General features: G+C 42.4%; 1 protein-coding gene across 4 annotated transcripts in view; it reads left to right on the forward strand.

Moving 5' to 3' along the window:
- The window catches only part of LOC133552118 (class I histocompatibility antigen, F10 alpha chain-like), a 184,903-nt gene that overhangs the window by 48,891 nt on the left and 110,269 nt on the right, over positions 1-25,743 (forward strand). Inside the window, exons 1-2 of one of the 4 annotated variants that reach the window (XM_061899473.1) lie at positions 11,315-11,589; positions 12,282-12,548. The exons of the other annotated variants lie outside the window; for them this stretch is intronic. Of the exons in view, the coding sequence (XP_061755457.1) occupies positions 11,535-11,589; positions 12,282-12,548 (322 nt within the window). The 5' untranslated portion in view covers positions 11,315-11,534. Of the gene's footprint in view, positions 1-11,314; positions 11,590-12,281; positions 12,549-25,743 lie in introns of those variants that run through there. 4 annotated transcript variants of the gene reach the window in all.

Below are 25,743 nucleotides of genomic sequence, written 5' to 3' on the forward strand. Positions count from 1 at the left end.
ATGTTACGGAGATGAAAGAAGGCCGTTTTAGTAACCCTTTTAATGTGTGCCTCAAAGGAGAGAGTTGGGTCGAAGATAATACCCAGATTCTTTACCGTGTCGCCTTGTTTAATTGTTTGGTTGTCAAATGTTAGAGTTGTATTATTAAATAGAGTTTGGTGTCTAGCAGGACCGATAATCAGCATTTCCGTTTTTTTGGCGTTGAGTTGCAAAAAGTTAGCGGACATCCATTGTTTAATTTCATTAAGACACTCCTCCAGCTGACTACAATCCGGCGTGTTGGTCAGCTTTAGGGGCATGTAGAGTTGGGTGTCATCAGCATAACAGTGAAAGCTAATACCGTATTTGCGTATGATGTCACCTAGCGGCAGCATGTAGATGCTGAAGAGTGCAGGGCCAAGGACCGAACCCTGGGGAACTCCACACGTTACCTTAACGTAGTCCGAGGTCACATTGTTATGGGAGACACACTGCATCCTATCAGTAAGATAAGAGTTAAACCAAGACAGGGCTAAGTCTGACATACCAATTCGTGTTTTGATACGTTCTAATAAAATATTATGATCGACGGTATCGAAAGCAGCGCTAAGATCGAGGAGCAGCAACATAGATGACGCATCAGAATCCATCGTTAGCAATAGATCATTAGTCATTTTTGCGAGGGCTGTCTCCGTGGAGTGATTTGCCCTGAAACCGGATTGAAAGGTTTCACATAGATTGTTAGACGCTAAGTGTTCATTTAACTGCTCCGCAACAATTTTTTCAAGGATTTTTGAAATAAAGGGAAGGTGAGACACCGGTCGGTAATTTACCATGAGGTCAGGATCGAGGTTAGGTCTTTTAAGAAGAGGATGAATAACCGCTTTTTTGAATGCTAGGGGAACACTGCCCGAGGAGAGTGATAAGTTTATAATATTTAGCACTGATGGACCTAATAATTCAAAGAGCTCCTTGATCAGTTTCCCAGGAAGAGGGTCAAGTAAACATGTTGTCTGTTTTATTCCATTTACACGTTGTAACAATTCCTCTAATGTTATTTCCTCAAAACGAGAGAAACTATTTTGGAGGGCAGTATCCGCCGTATATACAATCGTGTCAGTGTTAATAGAACCCCGTTGTAGCTGGGACGCATTGTCTTTAATCTCCTTTCTAATGACTTCAATTTTCTTACTAAAGAATTGCATAAAGTCATCAGCTGAGTGGGTTGAGCTACTGGAAGGAGTCCCTTGTTGGGTTAGCGATGCTACCGTACTAAACAAAAATTTAGGATCGTTTTTATTACGGTGGATGAGATTTGAGTAATATTTAGCTTTAGCTAAAGTAAGCATGCGTTTGTAAGTTATTAAACCATCACTCCATGCTTGATGGTGCACCTCAAGTTTAGTCGTGCGCCATTTGCGTTCCAGCTTTCTACATAATAATTTCTGAGCTCTAGTTTCTTCTGTAAACCACGGGGTGCGCTTTTTTGGAGCCTTTTTTAACTTTAGCGGTGCTATGTTATCAATGGTTTCGCGCAGGGCGTCGTTAAAGTTGTTAGTGAGGTTATCAATAGAGCCCACATACTTTGGGAATGGTGCCATTACCGAGGGCAGTAGGTCAGCAAGAGTTGTCGTTGTGGCTGTATTAATGTTGCGGCTGCTATAGCAGGTATTATTATTATTAGTTTGACGAACATGCGTCTGAACCTCGAATTTTATAAGGTAATGATCGGACAATACTTTAGTATACGGGAGTATCGTAACTTTGGAAACGGTGATGCCCCTGACAAGCACTAGGTCTATCGTATTACCGTTGCGATGCGTGGGTTCATTTATTATTTGTGTGAGACCACAGCTATCAATTACAGTCTGGAGCGCTACGCACGGTGGGTCCGATGGGGTAATCATATGGATATTAAAGTCCCCCATTATGATTATATTATCGGCGTGTGTCACTAGATCAGCAACGAACTCTGAGAATTCATTAATAAAGTCCGAATAGGGCCCTGGGGGGCGGTAGATAACAGCCAGGTGTAGAGGCAGCGGTGTGACAGACCTCATAGTAAGCACCTCAAACGATTTATATTTATTATTTATGTTAGGACTAAGGTTAAAGTTTTCGTTGTATATTAGTGCGACCCCCCCACCCCTTTTGAGCGGACGGGCAATATGCGCATGTGTAAAGTTAGGAGGACATGCCTCATTTAGCGCAAAAAAGTCGTTTGGTTTAAGCCAGGTTTCGCTGAGACCGATGACGTTAAGATTGTTGTCTCTGATAATATCATTAACTAACAACGTTTTAGGAGACAATGATCTTATGTTTAAAAAACCTATATTATAGGTAGTGGGCTGTTTTAGGGAGTTTTTGATCAAATTATCCGTAGTAGCAATATTGATAATGTTGTGTTTATTATAACCAGTGCATTTAGTATAATGACGACCATATCTAGGAATTGATACGACAGGAATTTTCCGATTGTTTGATTGTTGCTTTGATAAACTGCACGCATCATAGTTAGCCACCTCAGTAACGGGGATTTTCCGATTAATTGTTTGTTGCTTTGATAAACTGCACGCATCATAGTTAGCCACCTCAGTAAAACACATGTCCAACTCTGAAACACTCAAAGCAGAAAAAACTTGTTCTAATTTAACTGACTCCTTACCCAGACCAGTAGTCTCGCATTTTCCATCTAAATCCGTCTTCGGGATGGAGGGAAGTGGTGTTCTGTGGGGATTAGCCTTCTGCTTTGTTTTTAGCCCCGCTCGGCATCCGCGTTTCCGATCACACCGCTGGCGTCTGCTCCGTAGACGGCCCCCGCTGCTACTAGACTCCCCTGCTTCACAGGCCGCTGGATGTAGCCGCCGATGTATTCCCATGCTAGTTAGCATGTTTAGCACGCAAGTGTCTATCAGTCCAAAACGGCCCGATATGTCCACATCCAGAAGTGTCTGGCGGTCGTACGTGATCACGGAGTGACCACGATGTGAGCCAGCCATAAAGTTTGTGGAATTGTCCGGTATTTCTGCCAAATGTTCCATCTTTAGCAGGAGCTCCTCGAGAGCGCAGCCCGTCCGGGCGCCGCCATCTTGGATATGTCCTGGATGTCATCCAAATGAGAGTATAGACTCCTGCTATTAAAATGTACCAGTGATATATTATCATCTTGCATGAATGTTTTATCAAATGTAACATCAGTATAATATAAACAATCATTGTTGGTGTTTTGAGGAGCATTTCTATCTGGATCCAATCCACTCATAAATCTTTGTGATTTGTAGTTGCTGTGATCTGAGAAATAGGTTGATTCCAAATTTTGGGAGTTTATCAAATCTTCATTTTCCTCTATTTCAGAGGAGAATTCACTATCAGAACTATGCATATCGAGTTATCTCAGGGACATGAAAAAAGGAAGAGGGTGTGTGATCATGGTCAGATAAATGATTTCTTTGTTCATGAAACATGAACAAGAGACGAGGGGCATACGGTCAAGGACTGTGGGCCACAGACACACAACACAAACATGCACACAACTCCACCATTTAAACAAACACATAAACAATAGCTCATCCACACACACAGAAACATACACTCACAAATTGCAGGCAATAAAATAAACATGGGAAAACAAGTAGCTCCCCCCAAGAGCTTCTAAATATCCGATCACAAAAGTAAAAAACCAAAGAAGTAATATTAACAAAATATATACGTATACATACACACACACACATATTCATATATATACATACAAATATATATACACATATGTATGAGGTGTGGCAAGTATCACATATTTAATATGGAACAACTTCAAAATTGAAAAATAATTTCCAAGATGGTCCGCATTGCTGGCAGTAAGTCGGACAAGTTTTTCCAGTGAGGGTTGGACTCCGCCAAGGCTGTCCTTTGTCACCGATTCTGTTCATAACTTTTATGGACAGAATTTCTAGGCGCAGTCAAGGCGTTGAGGGGTTCCGGTTTGGTGGCCATGGGATTAGGTCTCTACTTTTTGCAGATGATGTGGTCCTGATGGCTTCATCTGACCGGGATCTTCAGCTCTCGCTGGATCGGGTCGCAGCCGAGTGTGAAGCGGCCGGAATGAGAATCAGCACCTCCAATTACGAGTCCATGGTTCTCGCCCGGAAAAGGGTGGAATGCCATCTCCGGGTTGGGGAGGAGACCCTGCCCCAAGCGGAGGAGTTCAAGTACCTAGGAGTCTTGTTCACGAGTGGGGGAAGAGTGGATCGTGGGATCGACAGGCGGATCGGTGCGGCGTCTTCAGTAATGCGGACGTTGTAGCGATCCGTTGTGGTGAAGAAGGAGCTGAGCCGGAAGGCAAAGCTCTCAATTTACCGGTCGATCTACGTTCCCACCCTCACCTATGGTCATGAGTTTTGGGTCATGACCGAAAGGATAAGATCACGGGTACAAGCGGCCGAAATGAGTTTGGGGCTCTCCCTTAGAGATAGGGTGAGAAGCTCTGCCATCCGGGAGGAACTCAAAGTAAAGCAGCTTCTCCTCCACATCGAGAGGAGCCAGATGAGGTGGTTCGGGCATCTGGTCAGGATGCCACCCGAACGCCTCCCTAGGGAGGTGTTTAGGGCACGTCCAGCTGGTAAGAGGCCACGGGGAAGACCCAGGACACGTTGGGAAGACTATGTCTCCCGGCTGGCCTGGGAACGCCTCGGGATCCCCCGGGAAGAGCTAGACGAAGTGGCTGCGGAGAGGGAAGTCTGGGCTTCCCTGCATAGGCTGCTGCCCCCGCGACTCGACCTCGGATAAGCGGAAGATGATGGAGGGAATTTCCTAGATAATTCCCATTCATCACACCATTTTCTCAGTGAGGTTCGGAAAAGAAAACAGAAAAAAAGAAAAAACAGTCCCGTGGCAACATGACGCGACAACGACTCAGGAAGTAAACAGGTCCATGCCTGTCTCCAGCACAGATGCACAACGACGAAAAAGTCATAGATGCACGACGAAAAAGACTCACTGAAGAAAAAATCTGACAAAAATAGTCTTACCAAGTGTCGTATGTCCATGTCTCTGTGTGGGCACACCAACGTTTAGCGGAGTTTACGAGGCTGCGGAGATAAACTTTGCAGCATCTGCTGGATTGTCCGAAAAGTGTTGTTGGGAGCCTTTGGAGAGTTTGATAGTTGCTGGATGTATGAGAAAAGCTTCAAAGCCAGCTTTTCGAGCTCTGTACATCGTGGAGTAGCAGGGTCGTCTCAGCTTGGCTGTCGCGTCACTGGAGTCCGAGGCAAAGCGAACGGAGTTCCCGGAGAGCTGAAGAGGATGTTTCCTAGCCTCGTTCAGGATGCGATCCTTATCCGTGTACCGCAGACACCTCACTATCATCGTCCTGGGACGGGCAGATTGGCGCGGGGGGGCCGATGCGATGGGCCTGCATGAGCTCCGGAGGATTAGCAGCCAGGGCAGGGAACCACTTGGTGATGTTGGCGGACAGCTAAGACAGCTAAGAATCCCAACACACAGCACCACACTTATTGACAACATATTCTGTAACATTGTGGATCAGACTGTAACTGGAGGCTTGTTAGTGAGTGACGTCCGTGATCATTTACCGGTGTTCATGGTGTACAATAATAACTGCAAAACATCCAAACCTGTAAATAGTGAATATTATCAAAGAGCCTCAACAGAACAATCATTAACAGCACTTAAAAATGATTTAGCGAAACAAAACTGGGATTCTGTTTTTCAAACGTCAGATATAAATGCAGCTTATAATTTATTTCATGACATTTTTTTCTCACTTTATGATACACACTGCCCCATCAAAAAATGCACTATAAGTAACTCCAAAAAAAACTCAGTGGATAACCAAAGGGCTTGCGAACGCTTGCAAAAAGAAAAATTATTTATATAGGACTTTTTTTAGGCAACAAACCATAGAAACAGAACAAAAGTACAAAACATATAAAAATAAATTAACCAGCATATTAAGAGCAAGCAGGAAATAATACACCACCAAACTATCAATCCAAAAGAAAAATGATATAAAGGGAATTTGGAAGGTATTAAATACAATTATTGGGCATGGTTCAAATAGTCCTTGTTATCCGGAGTTTTTTGTTGAGAACGACCTAATCATAACTGACAAGAAAATGATTGCTGACGGCTTCGATATGTTTTTTGTTAATATTGGGCCTAAGCTGGCAAAAAAAATACCAATTGATGATGAACAGCCCATGGAATTTATTGAAAAAAATCCTTATTCGATGTTCCTTACTCCGACTGTCGAAAAGGAAGTCTTGGAGGTCATTCAGAAAAGCAAGAACAAAACATCACGTGACATCCATGACCTCGACATGAGGACAGTCCGGAACGTAGCGGAAGAAATCATCAAACCATTCACACACATCTGCAATTTATCTTTTCGACTTGGACAATTTCCTTCACAAATGAAACTATCGAAAGTCCTCCCCATCTTCAAATCTGGAGACAAACATCACTTCACTAATTACCGGCCCGTCTCCCTTCTGCCACAGTTATCAAAATTATTGGAAAAATGATTCGATAATAGACTTCGTGGCTTCAGTGAAAAGCACAAATTATTATCTGATCGTCAATATGGGTTCCAACAAAATAGATCAACTTCATTAGCTTTAATTAATTTGAGAACATTACTTATTTCCTTCTTCGCCTTCCTTGATGTTAATGATTCTAATATTCTCCCTCGAGATCTGTCATTTTTTTTCTCAATCTGCGTGAGCGTTTTGGAGAAATTGAGCACAGCTTCCTCATTGCTATGGACTCGTGATTTAATTGAAGACACCTCATTGCGGACAGTTTCAATGTCGGCAGCGTGCATGGCTAAAGTGTCATGAATTGAGCCAAGTTGTTCCTCCAATCGCTTTTGGGATCTATCCTCAGCCTCATTAAAACATTTCCTGAGTAAAGTCTCAAGATAGGCCTCAGTGACGACAGGTGTTTGAGACGAGGACGATCCCGAGTCCTTTGTTGCCTTTTTCATTGAACTTGAACTTTTGTAGCGGGTGTGCGAAAAATGACAAAGTGTTGTTAATGAAAGACAAAAAGTTATGGCAGAAATCAAAGTAGCATAGAGATTATTTTAGGGTTTTTTTAGAGCAGGGGCGCTCACACTTTTTCTGCAGGCGAGCTACTTTTCAATTGACCAAGTCGAGGAGATCTACCTCATTCCTATTTATAGTTTATATTTATTTAATCATGAAAGAGACATTTTTGTTAACAAGTTAATGGTGTTTAATGATAATACAAACATGTTTAACACACATAGATTCCTTTCTTTCATGAAGACAAGAATATAAGTTGGTGTATTTGATTCTGATGACTTGCATTGATTGGAATTAGACGGTATCAATCAATCAATCAATCAATGTTTACTTATATAGCCCTAAATCACTAGTGTCTCAAAGGGCTGCACAAACCACTACGACATCCTCGGTAGGCCCACATAAGGGCAAGGAAAACTCACACCCAGTGGGACGTCGGTGACAATGATGACTATGAGAACGTGATACTGATGATACTGATGACAATGAGAACATATGAGAACATGATACTGTGAAAGATCAATCCATAATGGATCCAACACAGTCGCGAGAGTCCAGTCCAAAGCGGATCCAACACAGCAGCGAGAGTCCCGTTCACAGCGGAGCCAGCAGGAAACCATCCCAAGCGGAGGCTGATCAGCAGCGCAGAGATGTCCCCAGCCGATACACAGGCGAGCAGTACATGGCCACCGGATCGGACCGGACTCCCTCCACAAAGGAGAGTGGGACATAGAAGAAAAAGAAAAGAAACGGCAGATCAAATGGTCTAAAAAGGGAGTCTATTTAAAGGCTAGAGTATACAAATGAGTTTTAAGGTGAGACTTAAATGCTTCTACTGAGGTAGCATCTCGAACTGTTACCAGGAGGGCATTCCAGAGTACTGGAGCCCGAAATGAAAAAGCTCTACAGCCCGCAGACTTTTTTTGGGCTTTGGGAATCACTAATAAGCCGGAGTCCTTTGAACGCAGATTTCTTGCCGGGACATATGGTACAATACAATCGGCAAGATAGGATGGAGCTAGACCGTGTAGTATTTTATACGTAAGTAGTAAAACCTTAAAGTCACATCTTAAGTGCACAGGAAGCCAGTGCAGGTGAGCCAGTACAGGTGTAATGTGATCAAACTTTCTTGTTCTTGTCAAAAGTCTAGCAGCCGCATTTTGTACCAACTGTAATCTTTTAATGCTAGACATGGGGAGACCCGAAAATAATACGTTACAGTAGTCGAGGCGAGACGTAACAAACGCATGGATAATGATCTCAGCGTCTTTAGTCGACAGAATGGAGCGAATTTTAGCGATATTGTAGTGCTGATAACGTCCACATTTTCAAATGGAGGAAAAAAAAAGTCCTCCTTTCTGTCCAATACCACATGAAAGTGGTTGGATTTGGCATCTCATTTGTCCAACTTGCATACTCCTTTTTAAACACTTTGTCATGAGAGTAGCATATGTGTGTGGCCCTTTAATGTCTGGCAGCAGGTGAGTGACGTCAGTGAGTGTGCGGGTAGGCAAGCAAGTGAGAAAGCGGTCGCTGAGGGCGGGGGAGAAATACATTGGCATCAAACTCCGTAGCTTGCTAGCTTGTGCGCGCTAGCTTTCCAAGACTCTTATTTTGTTAGCACAGGCAGGATGAAACAGGTCTTTTATGGTGAAGACAGGAACTGTGCAGTCGGTCTTTAGAGTTTTGACAGTAGGTATGGAGTCTCTAGAAATAAAATGTGTTTCTCTGCGTCCGCCCTGTTAGTAATTTTTTTCTTAAATATGAGCTCGCAGCAGCCAGCGTCATCTCACAAGATCCTCGGGTGCCGAGAATGTCAAACAACTGACGAAAGTGAAGTCTTGGTATGATTGATGATTGCTCATTTTTATGTCTATTTTTTAATGCCTGGCTTGAGATCGACTGACACACCCTCCGAGATCCACCAGTCGATCGTGATCGACGTAATGGGCACCCCTGTTTTAGAGCATGCAGGGGAGCTTCAGTTTTTCGACATGCTCTACTCCGCCATCTTGGATTAATTAATAATTTGTACTTCCCCTCCTTAGAGATTGGCACCTTCTTGTGGTTATTTTGAGCTTAGTCTTCAGGTGGCACACCCAAGTTAAACAGGTGTGAAGGTAGAGGCCTGACAAAGTGCAATCCTCGTCTCCAGGATGGAGTTGGACTCATAGGGCCTGATTTATTAAAGGTTTGCGTGTACTAAAAGACGTGCAAACCCGATAGCACACGCAGAGCTGATTTACTAAACCTGTGCAAAGTGGATTGTGTCTCTTAAGTGAGCAGAATAAGGCGTGCAATACATTTTGGGTCTCTGTCTTCATTAACATGCAAAATATATGCTGATCATTAAAACTCCCACAATACTGGGAGAAAATGCGAATATAATTATTTATCACGCCCAGTTCCCACACTTCCCAAATCGTCCTCCGGAAACTCTTATAGATACTTTGCTATCTCTGAGCCCAAATCATAAAAAATGTATCTCTGTGATAAATACCTCCTTAAGCTCAGTTGCTCCAAACTCTTTATCAGTGATAAGAGCCTCGTATATGTTTTCTTCCCAAGAGCAGTTGTGTCTGCTTTATATATATATATATATATATATATATATATATATATATATATATATATATATATATACATATAATTGATTGATGGATTTGAAGTTGATATGAAGACGATTGTGTTTAAAGTAAACTGTAAGAAAAAATATGTTTTTTTATTTCTAATAAGTAGGACACTTTTGGATCCCCAATAATTTCAGTAGGATTTTTTTGTGTGTCATTGCTAAAAAAAAAAAAAAATAATACATCCATCCATCCATTTTCTACCGCTTATTCCCTTTTGAGGTCGCGGGGGGCGCTGGCGCCTATCTCAGCTACAATCGGGCGGAAGGCGGGGTACACCCTGGACAAGTCGCCACCTCATGGCAGGGCCAACACAGATAGACAGACAACATTCACACTCACATTCACACACTAGGGCCAATTTAGTGTTGCCAATCAACCTATCCCCAGGTGCATGTTTTTGGAAGTGGGAGGAAGCCGGAGTACCCGGAGGGAACCCACGCATTCACGGGGAGAACATGCAAACTCCACACAGAAAGATCCCGAGCCTGGATTTGAACCCAGGACTGCAGGACCTTAGTATTGTGAGGCAGACGCACTAACCCCTCTGCCACCGTGAAGCCCAAAATAATACATTAAAATCAATATTTTTATTTGTTGAAATTTTTAAGCCTCCAATTATTATATACTCTCAAATATTCCACTTTAAAATTCTATTGGGGGAAACTATTGCATATTTTGTGTTTTTTTCCATAACAAAACAGGGTTTTCTTTGACAAAAAGGGCATACAACTTAAATCTTTGAAAACCTTATATTGACAGATAGACCTAATGTTGATCTACAGATTTAAACCTGGAATAATAATAATACAAAATAATGACACATTTTAAATATTTTTTTGACCAAAATCCTTTGGGGTCCCTGGGATGAAGCCTGAGTGGAGGCCTAAATGTATATTTTTATACATATATTGAATATGTTATATAGCAAAGTAAAAGTTGTGTTTCTTATCTAAGTAAATGTAACTCGTTACTACTCACCTACGTGGATAAGTGTGTTCACCTTTGACAGGTACGACAAAATAAAAATAAAAATAAAAATGATCACCATCGAGTTCAATGTTTGGCTTTACCGTGTCTACTTTTACTTTCACTTTCTTTGATATTCTGCCAGCAGAAGCGTCTGCCTCACACTTTTCCCCCACGTTCAGCACTTTGGCCACAGCGAGTCCATCTCATGAAGGCTTTCTGCTGACTTTTTTACTCAGGATGAAACTTCCTGATGCAACCCTAGCCGGGAATCGAACCCATGCGAGGCAGATGCGTGTCCCGTTACCCCAGCAGGGACGCCTCACGCTTGGGAGACATAACGGAGGTGAAAGTTAAGACGTGAAATAAAAAGAAGTGAGGATGTCCTGCGGTGTAGCGACTTTATGTCTATCAATCATTATTTGTATTGATGCTTTCTTGAGAGGACTACAATACGATCACTGATCGGATGTTCCAGCCCTGTCATTACTTTTAACTCTCAATCTCACCTTCATTCCTCTTTCTTTCTTTTCTTTCCAAGTTTGGCGGCCAACTTGACACACCTTTTTGTTGTCAAGTCACGTGATTTCCCAGAAAAGCCACACAAGCATTTACCTGACGTGGCCACAAGGGGCGCTCTCTAGTGAGTCCAGTAGAAGACTTCTTGTCAGTTGACTGCTGCCACTTTTCTGTGCAGAATAGCGTTTCGTTTTCTCTCCTAACTGTGACGTCACAGAATGCTGACTCCTCATTGGCTCAGGTGGAGTATTAGAAAAAGAGCCTCGACAGTTCCTGGTTCATTTTTCCTGTTTGCGAGTCAAGCGAGTGTTCGTCACTTTTGTCTTTCTCTGCGGGATTAAAAGTGGCAAACATCTTTTTGTTTCGCGCTGACATCATGAACTTGTTTTTATTCTTTCTTCTGGTCGTGCAAATGCACAGCGTGACGCCTGGTAAGTCCTTTTTATAAGTTTATTAATATTTTATTCATAAATCCTCTTTGTGCCTTCACTTATTTGACTTCTGAGAGTTTCTGTTACTTATTAATTAAATTATTGTTGTATTATTTAAGACCTTTTATTACTTAATCCTGGTTCTTTTTGAACATATTTTATTGTTTTCCCTTTTTCTCATCACTCAAACAAAATTTTCAAAATGTTCCAAGAAAAATCTAAAAGCAGATAAATCCATTTAAGCTCTTTATTTGTTTTGACTTTAGTGTTTCTTGTTCAAAGACTTATTTTTTCCAAGGCTTGTAAGAACGAACACAAATCTTCAAACACGGAAGTGTCAGAAACTAATCAAGTGTAGTAACATCACCCCGCCACAAGATGTCAGTAAGAGTCGACATCAAATGGGCAGAACAGGTTGTGTTCAACTCTGTTGTACTTTTTATTCAGCCTCCATTGTAGAAAATATATGTTTATTTTCAGAATGTTCAAACTGTCAACAGATGTTAGTAATATTATTAATGTGTTGTATTTGTCATAGAACATGTGAGTCTTGACTGTGATATCTAGCAGTGTTTGATGTTCACTTTAAGACCCGACTGAAGACGGAAGGAGCTAAAATATTCACAGTGCAAGATTGTTGAACACGAAACAAAATAATAAAAAGTCATCCTGTTGTTGTTTTCTTCTTTCAGTGATTCACACGCTGCAGTATTTCCGCACTGCGTCCTCTCAAGTTCCAAACTTCCCAGAGTATGTGAGTGTTGGTTATGTTGATGGAGTTCAGATTTCTCACTATGACAGCAACAGCAGGAAAGCAGAAGCCAAACAGGACTGGATGAACAAAATCACAGCAGAGGATCCAAAATACTGGCAGATACAAACAGAGATCAGTGTTCGTAATGAGTTGATTGGCAAACACAACCTTGAAGTTGGTAAGAAGCTTTTCAACCAAACTGGAGGTTTGTTTATGTTGAACTTTCTACTACTTAAATGTATTTGATGTACTCTTTTTATACTGTAGTAAACACACATTACTGCACTGATACTTGTCTCTGTCCATCCCATAATAACCTACACTAATACTGTGTGTGTGTGTGTGTGTGTGTGTGTGTGTGTGTGTGTGTGTGTGTGTGTGTGTGTGTGTGTGTGTGTGTGTGTGTGTGTGTGTGTCACTCTGCTTTACAACACTGTGTGTGTCTCAGGTGTTCACATTTTCCAGATGATGTCTGGATGTGAATGGAATGATGAGACTGATGAAGTTAAAGGTTGGAAACAGGAAGGTTATGATGGAGAAGATTTCATATCGTTGGACATGAAGACATGGACATTTACTGCAGCAAAACAACAAGCTTTCCCCACCAAACTCAATTGGGACCAGAACAAACATCTACTAGATGACAAGAAGTTTTACTTCACTGAGGATTGTCCTTCTTACTTGAAGAAGCATGTGAACAATGGGAAGGAGGTCCTAATGAGAACAGGTAGAAACACAACATGTACTTTCACCTTTTAACTTGTTAGCACTCCCCCTATAGGAACATTACTGACATTACACCCTGTCTCTTTATACTCTTCTCTCTTTCTCTCACCTTCTCTCCATCTTTACCGCCGTTGTCACCTTCTCTCCATCTTTACCTCCATCTACACTTTCTCCGTTCTCACTTTCTCTTCATCTTTACCTCCATCTACACCTTCTCTCCATCTTTACCTCCATCCTCACATTCTCTCCATCCTAACCTGTGTTCTCATCTTCTCTCCATCTTTACCTCCATCCTCATGTTCTCTCCATCTTTACCTCCATCAACACCTTCTCTCCATCTTTACCTCATTCTTACCTTCTCTCCATCTTTACCTTCTCTCCATATTTACCTCCGTTCTCTCCTTTTCCCTCCATCTTTACCTCCATCCTCAGGTTCTCTTCATCTTTACCGCTGTCCACTCTTACTCTCCATCTGTATCTCATTCTCTCCTTCTCTCTATCTTTACCTCATTCTCTCCATCTTTACCTCATTCTTACCTTCTCTCCATATTTACCTCCGTTCTCTCCTTTTCCCTCCATTTTTCCCTCCATCCTCACTTTCTCTCCATCTTTACCTCCGTCCACTCTTACTGTCCATCTTTACCTCCAGCTACACTTTCTCTCCATCTTTATCTCATTCTCTCCTTCTCTCCATCTTTACCTCACTCTCTCCATCTTTACCTCATTCTTACTTTCTCTCCATCTTTATCTCATTCTCTCCTTCTCTCCATCTTTACCTCATTCTCTCCATCTTTACCTCACTCTCTCCATCTTTACCTCATTCTTACCTTCTCTCCATCTTTACCTCCATCCACACCTTCTCTCCATATTTACCTCCGTTCTCTCCTTTTCCCTCCATCCTCACTTTCTCTCGATCTTTACCTCCGTCCACTCTTACTCTCCATCTTTACCTCCATCTACACTTTCTCTCCATCTTTACCTCATTCTCACCTTCTCTCCATCTTTACCTCCATCCACACCTTCTCTCCATATTTACCTCCGTTCTCTCCTTTTCCCTCCATTTTTACCTCCATCCTCACTTTCTCTCCATCTTTACCTCCGTCCACTCTTACTCTCCATCTTTACCTCCATCTACACTTTCTCTCCATCTTTATCTAATTCTCTCCATCTTTACCTCATTCTCACCTTCTCTCCATCTTTACCTCCGTTCTCTCCTTTTCCCTCCATCTTTACCTCCATCCTCACCTTTTCTCCATCTTTACCGCTGTCCACTCTTACTTTCCATCTTTATCTCATTCTCTCCTTCTCTCCATCTTTACCTCATTCTCATCTTCTCTCCATCTTTACCTCCCTCCACACCTTCTCTCCATCTTTACCTCTGTTCTCATCTTCTCTCCATCCTTACCTCCGTTCTCATCTTCTCTCTGTACCTCCATTTTCTCCGTCTTTACCTCCATTGACACCTTCTTTCCATCGACACCTTCACTCCATCTTTACCTCCATCCACACGTTCTCTCCATATTTACCTCCGTTCTCACTTTCTCTCCATCTTTACCTCCATTATTACATTCTCTCCATCTTTACTTTAATCCACACCTTCTCTCCATCTTTGCCTCCATCCACACCTTTTCTCCATATTCTCTCCATCCACACCTTCTCCTTATTTTTACCTCCATCCCCACCTTCTCTCCATCTTTACCTCCATCCACACCTTCTCTCCATCCACACCTTCTCCCCACGTTGTCCTGTGTTCACACGTGACATCACTTCCTGTGCAGAGCTTCCAGAGGTGTTCCTGCTCCAGAAGACGCCGTCCTCTCCGGTCAGCTGCATGGCGACAGGTTTCTACCCCGACGGTGCCGACCTGTTTTGGAGGAAAGACGGCGAGCAGATCTTCGAGGACGTGGAGCACGGAGAGATACTCCCCAACCACGACGGAACCTTCCAGATGTCGGTGGCGCTGAAAGTGGAGGTGACGGCCGACGTGGAGGGCAAGTACGAATGTGTGTTTCAGCTGTCAGGCGTCAAGGAGGACTTGGTCACCAAGCTGGAGAGAAGAAGCATCCTGAGCAACGCAAGCCATGAAGGTGAGAAAGACACATTTAGTTGGAGATGTTTCCCATCACAAGTCCACCTGTCACCATTATTGATCCATGTCACCATGACAACGCTTGACGTCTGCATGCAAAGTAGTCATGAAGGTTTCCTCTTCATGCTTTGTCACTCCACTTGTGCTTTTTTGCTCTCCACAGACAACTTGAGCGTCGCCCTCGCTGCCACGGCGGCGGTCCTCGCTGTGGCGGCCATCATCATCATCATCATGGTCATGGTCATGGTCAGGCGTCACAGAAACAGACAAGGTGAGGGACGCCAATGTCCTCTGTCTTCTTCTTCTCGGTGCACTCGGTCCAGGCCGTGAGTTGATGCTTTCATCCGGGCTGCAAAGGTGCGGCCATCTTTTAGTTGCCTTCCAGCCAAACACTCAAAGATCCACAGAGACAGAGCGCACACTCTCACGTAGAAACACGGCGTGACGTGAGGGGAAAAGTCCACTTCACCTTGTTTCTCTTTCATTTCAGCCCAGTACGATCCAGCTGGTAAGTAAAACATCTTTTTTCTTTGAGCCGCAAGAAACAAAGCCGTGGTGAAGCGTCACTCACATGGAGGTCTGATGTGGACCTTTGTTACAAGTTTAGCCGGAAAAGCCCAACTGGAGCTGACTCCTTCACAATAAAAGTCCCTCCTGTGAGCACACGCAATACAAAGTCTGGCATATCTCACTTTTGACAGGAGTCCTCATGATGAGGATCAGCCAAATGAGACATCAAGTGTGCTGACTCGTCATGTTTCCAAGTCACACCTCAAAGATCTGATGTGAGTGACGAGGCACCTTCTGGATGTTCTTCCTTCACCGTTTGCGTTTGTCCCGCAGCTCGCCACGGCGGCGTGGAGCTCGACGAGAACGTGCAGGCGGCTGAAGGCTGAGTAAGCTCACATGGACTGTCTGCACCTCCAAATGTTCTTGTGTGAAGATGATGTTCAACTTGGATTCACCTGCTTCTGTCGGGAATGTGCTGAGTGGTCTTCTTCCTCCAGGATGCTTTGTGCACTGGAACACAGGGAGATGTCTCCATCGCTGAGGGACGTCATCACACTCGGAGATGAGATGGAGATGTGCTTTGTTCTTCGTCCGACTGCTCCTCACGCTATTCCATGTATTCTTCTTTGGCCGTTAAAAGACTTTCAAGATCAAACGCTGGTGGCTGTAAAATCGCACGTTTCATGGCCTTGACGTCATGACGAGGATTTCTTCTTTTCTTTCAATGGCCGCTGCTTATGATCAATATCACATTGTGTCACATCTCTGTCAATAAATCCGTTTTTTCTCCACTTGCCTCGCACTGCTTTCTTGGGGACCAGGAAGAGTCTCAGTCATAAAAATGGTAGAAGTAGGTCATTTTTATTTATGTTTTTACTTTTTCATTCAATACTTAAATCCCTTGATCAATTCCAGGTTTATCCGTCCTTGTCAGTCTTTTTTTTTCATAATTTACGCCATTTTTGTCAAAACCTTGTTTTGTTATGGCAAAACCACAAAATAATATTTTTTACTCAACTTAATTGCAATCTTAAATAGGTCAATAATTCATAACATCTTCGATTTTAATTCATTATTTTTTTTTGAGCAATGACAATTAAAACTTGTCCCACTGAAATTATTAGGATCCAAACGGGCCCCACTCATAAAAATAAGTCAGATATTATTTTTTTACTTTCAACACTTAAGTCCTTCGATAAATTTCAGATCCATCCCTCGTTTCTGTGACGACCTGTCACGTCAGGTGTCACGCGGTCTGTTTGCGTTTGTGTTTATCTCCTAGTCAGCGCTCTTATTTTGGTCCCACTTCCTGTTTGTCTCCCTGAGCCCTTTTCCCTCCTCACCTGTCGCTGATTGGCAGCCTGGCCACACCTGGTCATGGGGTGAGGGTGATGGGTCAAATGCAGAGGAAAATCTCACCACACCTAGTGTGTGTGTGACAATCATTGGTACTTTTACTTTAATCAACTGGCTTCTATTTATGCCTGCCTCGCCCTCCAGTCAGGGCTCAAGGATTGTTTTGTGAAACGTTACTTTGGTTTTTCTGTATGCTGCTTATCCTTCTGTGCACTTCCCTGCTGCACCTCCTTGTGCTCCCTGTGGGAATTAAAAGACTCTCACCCGCACGTCGTCCTCCTGTCTCCTGCATCTTGGGGTCACAACTAGAGCAGCCATGCAAGTACGTGACAGCTTCTTCATTTCTGTTTTTTTTTTTTTTTTGCCCTATCAGTCAAAAACCCTTTTTTTTTGTAGGATAAACACAAAATATCCTATAAAAATACTCTTAAGTCAAATTTTGTATGTGACGTAATTGGAGCCATGACTAGTTTAAATAATTTGTAACAACATTGAGTTTGATTCATTATTATTTTTGAGCAATGACAGCTTTAAAGAGAAAACAACCTGCATGGCAACTTTATTAGACTCAACTATGCAACTTTTCTTTGTTCCATTTAACATGTTTTCACCTCTTTTATTCCACTATTTAGTTTTTTTATACACTATCTGTAGAATGTGTCGTGTATGAGCTTATATGGGACATAATGTATAATATTTCTAATTGCCTTTTTCTTTTTCATGCCTTTTTTAACCTGAGTCTTTCAAGCAAAATCGTTCCAAAAATCAGCAAACCCGCCTTTCTTCTTCCTCCGTCAAAAGTAGGTGAATCCACAAATATAAATAACTACAGACCGATTTCCAAATTGGGTTAATGTTGAATGTCCAATCCAAGATGGCCGACAGGACTGTCTTTTGTTTGTCTGCTTGTCAAAGTGGTCTGAATTTCTATGTGTTTTAGTCTCTTTTTTTAGCCGATTAAATAAATTGCACTAGTTTTAAGCGTAACAATTGATGAATGAAGGCTTACTTCCAAAAAGTGGTATTTCTGACTGCTTTTGTTGGATTTGGAAATCTGGAGGCCTCTGACCTGCAGAAGCCGGCGGATGTTTTGCTAGCTGAAATTTTGGCCTTCCATCTGCCACAGTCTGGATCTATACTAGTCTCAGCTTGGCCTTCCACTACCTACAGTCTGAGTCGACTGGCTTCATCTTGGCCTTCCGTCTTCCACGGCCTGGATCCATCTTAGCCTCAGACTGACTAAAGCTGGGCCTCTGCTAGCCTTAGCTTGGTCTTCCAACTCTTGTAGCTTGGACATCTGAACTTTGATTATTGGACCTGGGTAGGTAGTAAAACAATTTAACAATGACTTTGACAAAAGCTCTCTATTTAATATTAATGCTTTTTCCTGGACTTGTTTTCTGTAATTGTAGTGGGGTACCTGACCAGGTGCTCCACCAACCTTTAACTCTACCAAACGCAATAACAATCACCTGGTCCTTTGAAACTACAGCATTTACACAAAGGTTATTGATATCCACATGTGGGTCAGTGCTAAATAATTCTAACCAGCTTCAGTTATGGTGTATTTCTGTGCTAAACAGATGGTTTTCTCCTTCTGATATTACTCATTTTGATATTGTGAAGCCAAATAATGTTGTCATGAGGTCACCTTGCCATATGAAACGGAAAATCTTTATATTGCTCTTACTTCTGCTATCAGGCAATGTGCAACCAAATCCAGGCCCAGCTTTATACAACATCAGTACTCCTGATGAACTTAGAGCTAGGTCAGGTCTTGGTTTAATTCATTCAAATATTAGAAGCCTACTGCCAAAATTAGACTTAGTCAAAATTTGGATTCAAACAACCAATGCAGATATATTTATTTTATCAGAAACCTGGCTAAGTAAAGCAGTCTCTGACAAGGACATTGCTATAAATGGATACAATGTCTTCCGATGCGATCGTCCTCGAAAAGGTGGAGGGGTGGCTATGTATATAAAAAACAGATTTAATGTTACTTTATTATCATCACTGTCAATCACTAAACCATTTGAACTCCTTGCCCTGCAGCTTGAATTCTCGCATGGCCAAACTCTCGCAATTGTAGGGTGTTATAGACCTCCCTATGCCTCCACTGAAGCCCTTGCCTCTCTTGAATCCTTTATGAGTGGACTAGTGAACTTCTCTTGGTTGGTGATTTAAATTTTGACTGGTTGACTTCCTCTTCTGATAACCTTAAAGCTGTATGCAACACACTAAATTTAACTCAATTAATCACTTCCCCAACTCGACCCAATACTAAAAACCCCTCAAAATCATCTTTACTTGATCTAATTCTAACCAAGGCTCCCCATAAGTACACTGGTACTGGGGTGTTTGTCAATGACTTGAGTGATCATTGTACAATTGCAGCTGTAGGAAACTGCAAGCTACCAAAATCAAAACCCATTATTACATGCAAAAGAGATATTAACATTTTTTGCCTCCCAGCTTTTATAAACGACTTAGCTGCCTTTGAGTGGAACAGAGTTGCTTTAATTGATGATATTGAGATAGCGTTGAAATACTTTTATAACGAATTTCAACGTATAGTCAATAAACATGCTCCCTTTCGAAAATGTAGAGTTAAAGGTGGAAATAATCCCTGGTTTACCGCTGCAATTGGAAACCTTCTCAAAGAGAGAGATGTTGCTTGGGCCAGGGCTCGAAAAACAAAGACAGAGGTTGACTGGCTTAGCTTTCGCCAGCTTAGAAATAAATGTACTTCGCTTGTTAAGAGAGCCAAGTCTGATTTTTACCTGCATGAATGCAAAAAACATATAAATGACCCCAAAAAGTTTTGGCAAACCATAAAAGCTTCTTTAAATCATGTGAAAACAAATGACTTTCCATGTCCTTTGATTACTCAATCTGGTACTTTGTCTGATAAGACAACTATATCAAATTGTTTTAATGAGTATTTAGTTTCTGCTGGATTTTTCTTTGAGTCGTTGAATCCTCAATCGTCAAATGTTGGTTGAACTAATGTTAATATCCCAAATACACCACAGGCTGTAATTAGACGCAGCACCTGCACTTGTGACTTCACACCTGTATCAGTATCTGAGGTATACAATGCACTAAAGAGCCTGGACACAACTAAAGCAGCAGGACCGGACCAAATTGAACCCGTTTTCTTAAAATTGGCTGCTGATTTTATTGCTGAGCCTCTCTCGCATATTTTTAACCTCAGTCTAACAAGTAAAAGCATTCCAAAAATCTGGAAATCAGCCTTTGTTCTTCCCCTGCTAAAAGGGGGTGAACCCACAAATATAAATAATTACAGACCAATTTCTAAATTATGCATTTTAGCAAAATTGTTTGAGAAAACCATCAGTAACCAGCTAAATGAATTTTTTAGAATTAAACAATATTTAATCCCCATTTCAATCGGGTTTTAGAATACAGCATAGCACAGGGGTGGCCAACAAGTCAGAGACTAAGATCCACTTTTTTTTCGGTGTTACTGCAAAGAGCCACATCATACACATGGGTACACATGAACATTATATTTTAATCATGTATGCACGCATACACAGACCTCAGCTCAGACAGATCTAATGAAAAAACCACACCAACATGATAGTATCAGTAATTTTCAACAGTTAACATTGTGTGTCTCACACACACATACTCTCAGTTCAAGCAAGTCCACAAACAATAATAGAATCATTTTCAATAACATCTTTCTCTTACTATGGTGCTTAGTGAGACTTCTGGCATTCCTTATCTTGAACAATCCTCTTCAAATCTGGCTTGTATTCTATTGTTGCCACTCTAAGCAATTCTTTCAAATGAGTGTCAGTCAGAACAGATCGATGCTTTGATTTCACATGTTTCAGGGTAGAAAACACAGACTCGCAGACGTACGTTGACCCAAACATGGACAGTATCTCAAGCGCAGCTCGTTTGATGTTGGGGTATTTTTCAATTGGCACACTTTTCCAGAACTCAACGGTCCCTTCCCTTAAAACAATTTTCAATTGATCCTCCTCACAAAGGTCGATCATCTCCAACTCAGCCGCAGCCTCATCTGTGACGAGCGGGGCTTTCAAACAGTCTGTCTCCCCATTAAATGGGTCGATGAGGAATGTAATCTGTGGTCTTTCAGTTGTAGATCACAGAACCGGGTCACAAAGCTTTGGGGCAGGTTTGCAACCAGTCTTGCATATCTGTCTCTTTTCTTTTCCAGGGCGGCGCTGGTGACTTGCTCACTGGCTTTTAGCAGAGAATGAAAATGTGTTAGATCTTCCTTTTGAATATGCGCCTCGAACAGCTTTAGTTTGTTGACAAACGCAAACACACTTTGCACCATGTCAGGCAGCATTTTTAACTTACCCTGCAGGGTCAGGTTCAGTCTGCCCAAGTGACACAGCATGTCGACTGAAAATGCCAGATCCATAATCCACTGGAGGTCTGAGAGCTCGGGATAGTCCTTGTCCTTCTCTTCCATGAACAGTTTCACAGCATCCAAAAGCTCAAAGAAGTGAGAGAATACCTTGCTTTTTGACCGCCACCTCACAGTGCAGTGCAGCGGCAGGTCACCTGGAAGCCCTTGGTCAAGCTCAGCGATGAGATTCCTGAATTGCCTGTGGTTAAGCGCATGTGTGCGGATGTAGTTGACGATTTCCATCACAGGCTTCATGACGTTGTTTAAATTCAATGATTTAGACACGAGTTGCTCCCTGTGGATGATGCAGTGGAAATTCCAAAAGTTGGGAAATGTTTGATCAGTTTTGCACAGCCCCACAAGACCGTTCACGGAGCCGATCATGGCTGGCGCTCCATCCGTGGCTATTGCAGTTAGTTTTGGTATGGGCAGATTTGCTTTTGCAAACGCAGCCATCATTGCTTCTTTCACATCTATGCCACGGGTTCTGTCTTTTAATGTCACAATATCAAGGAGTTCTTCTTTGAGCATACATTCATTTGACACAGACCGTGCAAATATTGCCAACTGAGGCTTGTCTTGTATGTCACAACTCTCATCCAATGCCACACTAAAATACTCACATGCTTGAAGGTCAGAGTGCAACTGTGATTCAACAGCTGTATTAATATCCGATATTCTGCGTTTAACACTGTGGCGGGAAAGTTGAACGTCTGATACGCTCCGTTTTAGTTTGTCGTCTCCAGGAGCCAAGATTTCAAAGGCGTCAATGAGGCATTTTTTAATGAAGTCCCCTTCGTTGTATGGCTTTTTAGCCCGTGCTATGTTCCAAGCCAGCTGATATGGTCTCCGAGTGTTTCGTAAATTTTTGGAAAAACTGCACCTGCTTTTCTGCCTGGCTTTTCAAAGCGACCAACTTGTTCTTGCGAAGTTCAGTCCCTTTTGGAAAATTCCTGTTCGATGTTAGGGTGGAGTGAGCTGAAGTGACGCTGAAGATTTGAAGCTTTGAAATGCGCAAATGCTCTGTGATATATCGGCTTGCCATTACGTTTAACAAAAAAATATAAACTCTCCCACTCTGGCAAAAACGTCCTGTGTTCTTTTTCATATTTTCGTTTGACTGTGCTTTTTTTCCCTGCCATTTCAAGAGGTAACTTGATGGAAATCGTTTACAACACAAATTATGTCACACCAAAGATTCTCTCGGCGCTCGTTTGACGTCACTCAAACAGGCTTACATGGTCAGTGTGCCATCTAGCTGTAGGGGGAGTGAATGACAGCGCCAGCCAAGCATTTTTGACGCATGTCATGTGACAGCTCATGAAGAGCCGCATGAAACTAGTTAAAGAGCCGCATGAGGCTCGCGAGCCGCGGGTTGGCCAGGCCTGGCATAGCACTATTACAGCTGCTCTTAAGGTCCTCAATGATTTAATCGAGGCTGTGGACGGCAAAAAATACTTTTTATTGATTTGTCAAAAGCATTTGACACAGTAGACCACAGTCTGCTCATTGAAGCTCTCCATCACGTTGGATTATCTAAAAATGCAGCTGCTTGGTTCACAGACTATCTTTCCAGCAGAACACAACGTGTACAGGTGGCTGGGACAACCTCTTCATTGTTGGACATTACCAAAGGAGTTCCACAAGGCTCAGTGCTGGGGCCCATTTTATTTTCTATCTACTTGAATAATCTTTGCAATAATCTGTCAAATGCAATGTACCATTTTTATGCAGACGACACCATTATTTATTGCTGTTCAACCTCCAGCACTCAGGCTTTTGAGTTTTTACAAGCTGCTTTTGATGTCATCCAGGCTCGCTTATTTGATCTTAAATTGGTTTTAAATACAGATAAAAGCAAAGTAATGGTTTCTCTCATTCAAGGGTGCTACTGGAAAATATTCCAAATATTGTAACATCAAATGGAAACCCTATAGAGCAGGTCTTAAATTACAAGTACTTGGGTTTTACTCTTGATCAGGAGCTTTCATTTAAAGCCCGTATTAACAACTTGGTCTCTAAGCTCAGGGTAAAGCTCGGTTTCCTTTTTAGAAATAAAAACGGCTTCTCTCTTAAAGTCAGAAAGAAATTGGTGACAGCGACTATCTTGCCCGTAAATGATTATGGAGACCTGCTTTATTTTAGTGCTTCATCTAAATGCCTCCAGTCCTTGGACACTGTTTTTCACTCAGCACTAAGATTTGTTCCTGGCTGTCGTAGTCTCACCCACCACTGTCAACTGTATATGAAGTCAGACTTATCTTCATTGAGTGCACACAGATACACACATTGGCTGGTCATCATTTATAAAGCTCTTTTAGGTTTAATACCTCCATACTTGTCTACTTTGTGACAAAGAAAAAACAGCTCTTATGCGTTCTAACAATTTGTATGTTTTAACTGTTCCCCATGTACGGACTGAATTTGGCAAAAGAGCTTTTGGCATTGCTGCCCCTATGGCATGGAATGCATTGCAGACGAAACTGAAACTCACTGAACTAATTCCATTCGGAGCCTTCCGTTCTGTCCTGAGGGACAGAGAGCAAGAGACTTTTGCTCAGTGCCTGTGTTGCCCACATATGTGGTCCTCTCCAAGGTTTCTCATAGTCATCATGGTCGACGTCCCACTGGGGCGAGTTTTTCCTTGCCCTTATGTGGGCCCTACCGAGGATGTCGTTGTGGTTTGTGCGGCCCTTTGAGGCACTTGTGATTTAGGGCTATATAAATAAACATTGATTGGTGATTGATTGATTGAAAGGCCTACTGAAAGCCACTACTAGCGACCACGCAGTCTGATAGTTTATATATCAATGATGAAATATTAACATTGCAACACATGCCAGTTTACTAAATTGCAATTTTAAATTTCGCGCCAAAGTATCCTCCTGAAACATCGCGGTATGATGATGCGTGTGTGACGTCACCAATTGTACAAGACATTTTCTTACAGCACCGTTCCCAGCTATAAGTCGTCTGTTTTAATCGCATAATTCCACAGTATTCTGGAGATCTGTGTTGCTGAATATTTAGCTGTTTGTTCAATGAGTAATGGAGACATCAAAGAAGAAAGCTGTAGATGGGAAGCGGTGTATTGCGGCCGCATTTAGCAACACAAACACAGCCGGTGTTTCATTGTTTACATTCCCGAAGGTTGACGTTGAAGCTTTACTATGGAACAGAGCGGTCAAGCGAACACGGCTGGATTGGACCACACACACAAAGTACAGTGTATTATGCAGCGGTCACTTTGAAAGATCCTGTTTCAGAGAGGGTCCCTTGCGAAGGGCAGAGATGGGCATCGCCACCATCCGTCGACTGGTGCGGGGCCGACCTTCAGGTTGTACAGTTACGACCATGTAATCACACTTTAACACTAGTAACTCAATAAGCAGATAAGGGAATTTCCTGAATTATCCTAGTAAATTTGTCCAATAATATCTGAATCGCTCCCACTGTAGTCTTTTTTTTTTCTAGTCCTTCACTCTCACTTTCCTCATCCACAAATCTTTCATCCTCGCTCAAATTAATGGGGAAATCGTCGCTTTCTCGGTCCGAATCGCTCTCGCTGCTGGTGGCCATGATTGTAAACAATGTTCAGATGTGAGGAGCTCCACAACCCGTGATGTCACGCGCACATCGTCTGCTACTTCCGGTACAGGCAAGGCTTTTTTATCAGCACCAAAAGTTCCAAACTTTATCGTCTATGTTCTCTACTAAATCCTTTCAGCAAAAATATGGCAATATCTGGAAATGATCAAGTATGACACATAGAATGGACCTGCTATCCCCGTTTAAATAAGAAAATCTCATTTCAGTAGGCCTTTAATGTTAGTGCGGCCCGCAAGTTTTATATGAACGGCGCTTGACAGCGTTGTGTTATTCGGGTCCAAAATGGCTCTTTCAACGTTCTGGGTTGCCTACCCTGCGTTAGTGGAAAGGCGGAAAATGAGTGAAAGCGACAGAGACGTTGCCATGGAGACGGGGGTTCACTTACGTGCCTGGCTGCAGTCACACCGCGACACCTGTCCGTCAGTAATAACAGTCCCCGATAACCTGGACCAATTCAAACCGTTATTTTTTTTTTTTTTCTTGTTTAGTTTGCATTGCCTCACACGATGAACACTACATATAAACACTCCGGGAGCCGTCACTTTTTTGCGCTCGCTATCCCGGTACTTTCCCGGCTATTATCCGCCGACCGCCGTGTTGCTGTAGGGAGGAAAAGCGGAGCGACGCACATTGCGGAAACAACATTATTCTCCGTGCGTGGGCTAAATACAAATATATTCCACAACCCCAAACATG

Source organism: Nerophis ophidion, linkage group LG04, assembly GCF_033978795.1.
Source record: "Nerophis ophidion isolate RoL-2023_Sa linkage group LG04, RoL_Noph_v1.0, whole genome shotgun sequence".
Taxonomy (NCBI): Eukaryota; Metazoa; Chordata; class Actinopteri; order Syngnathiformes; family Syngnathidae; genus Nerophis; species Nerophis ophidion.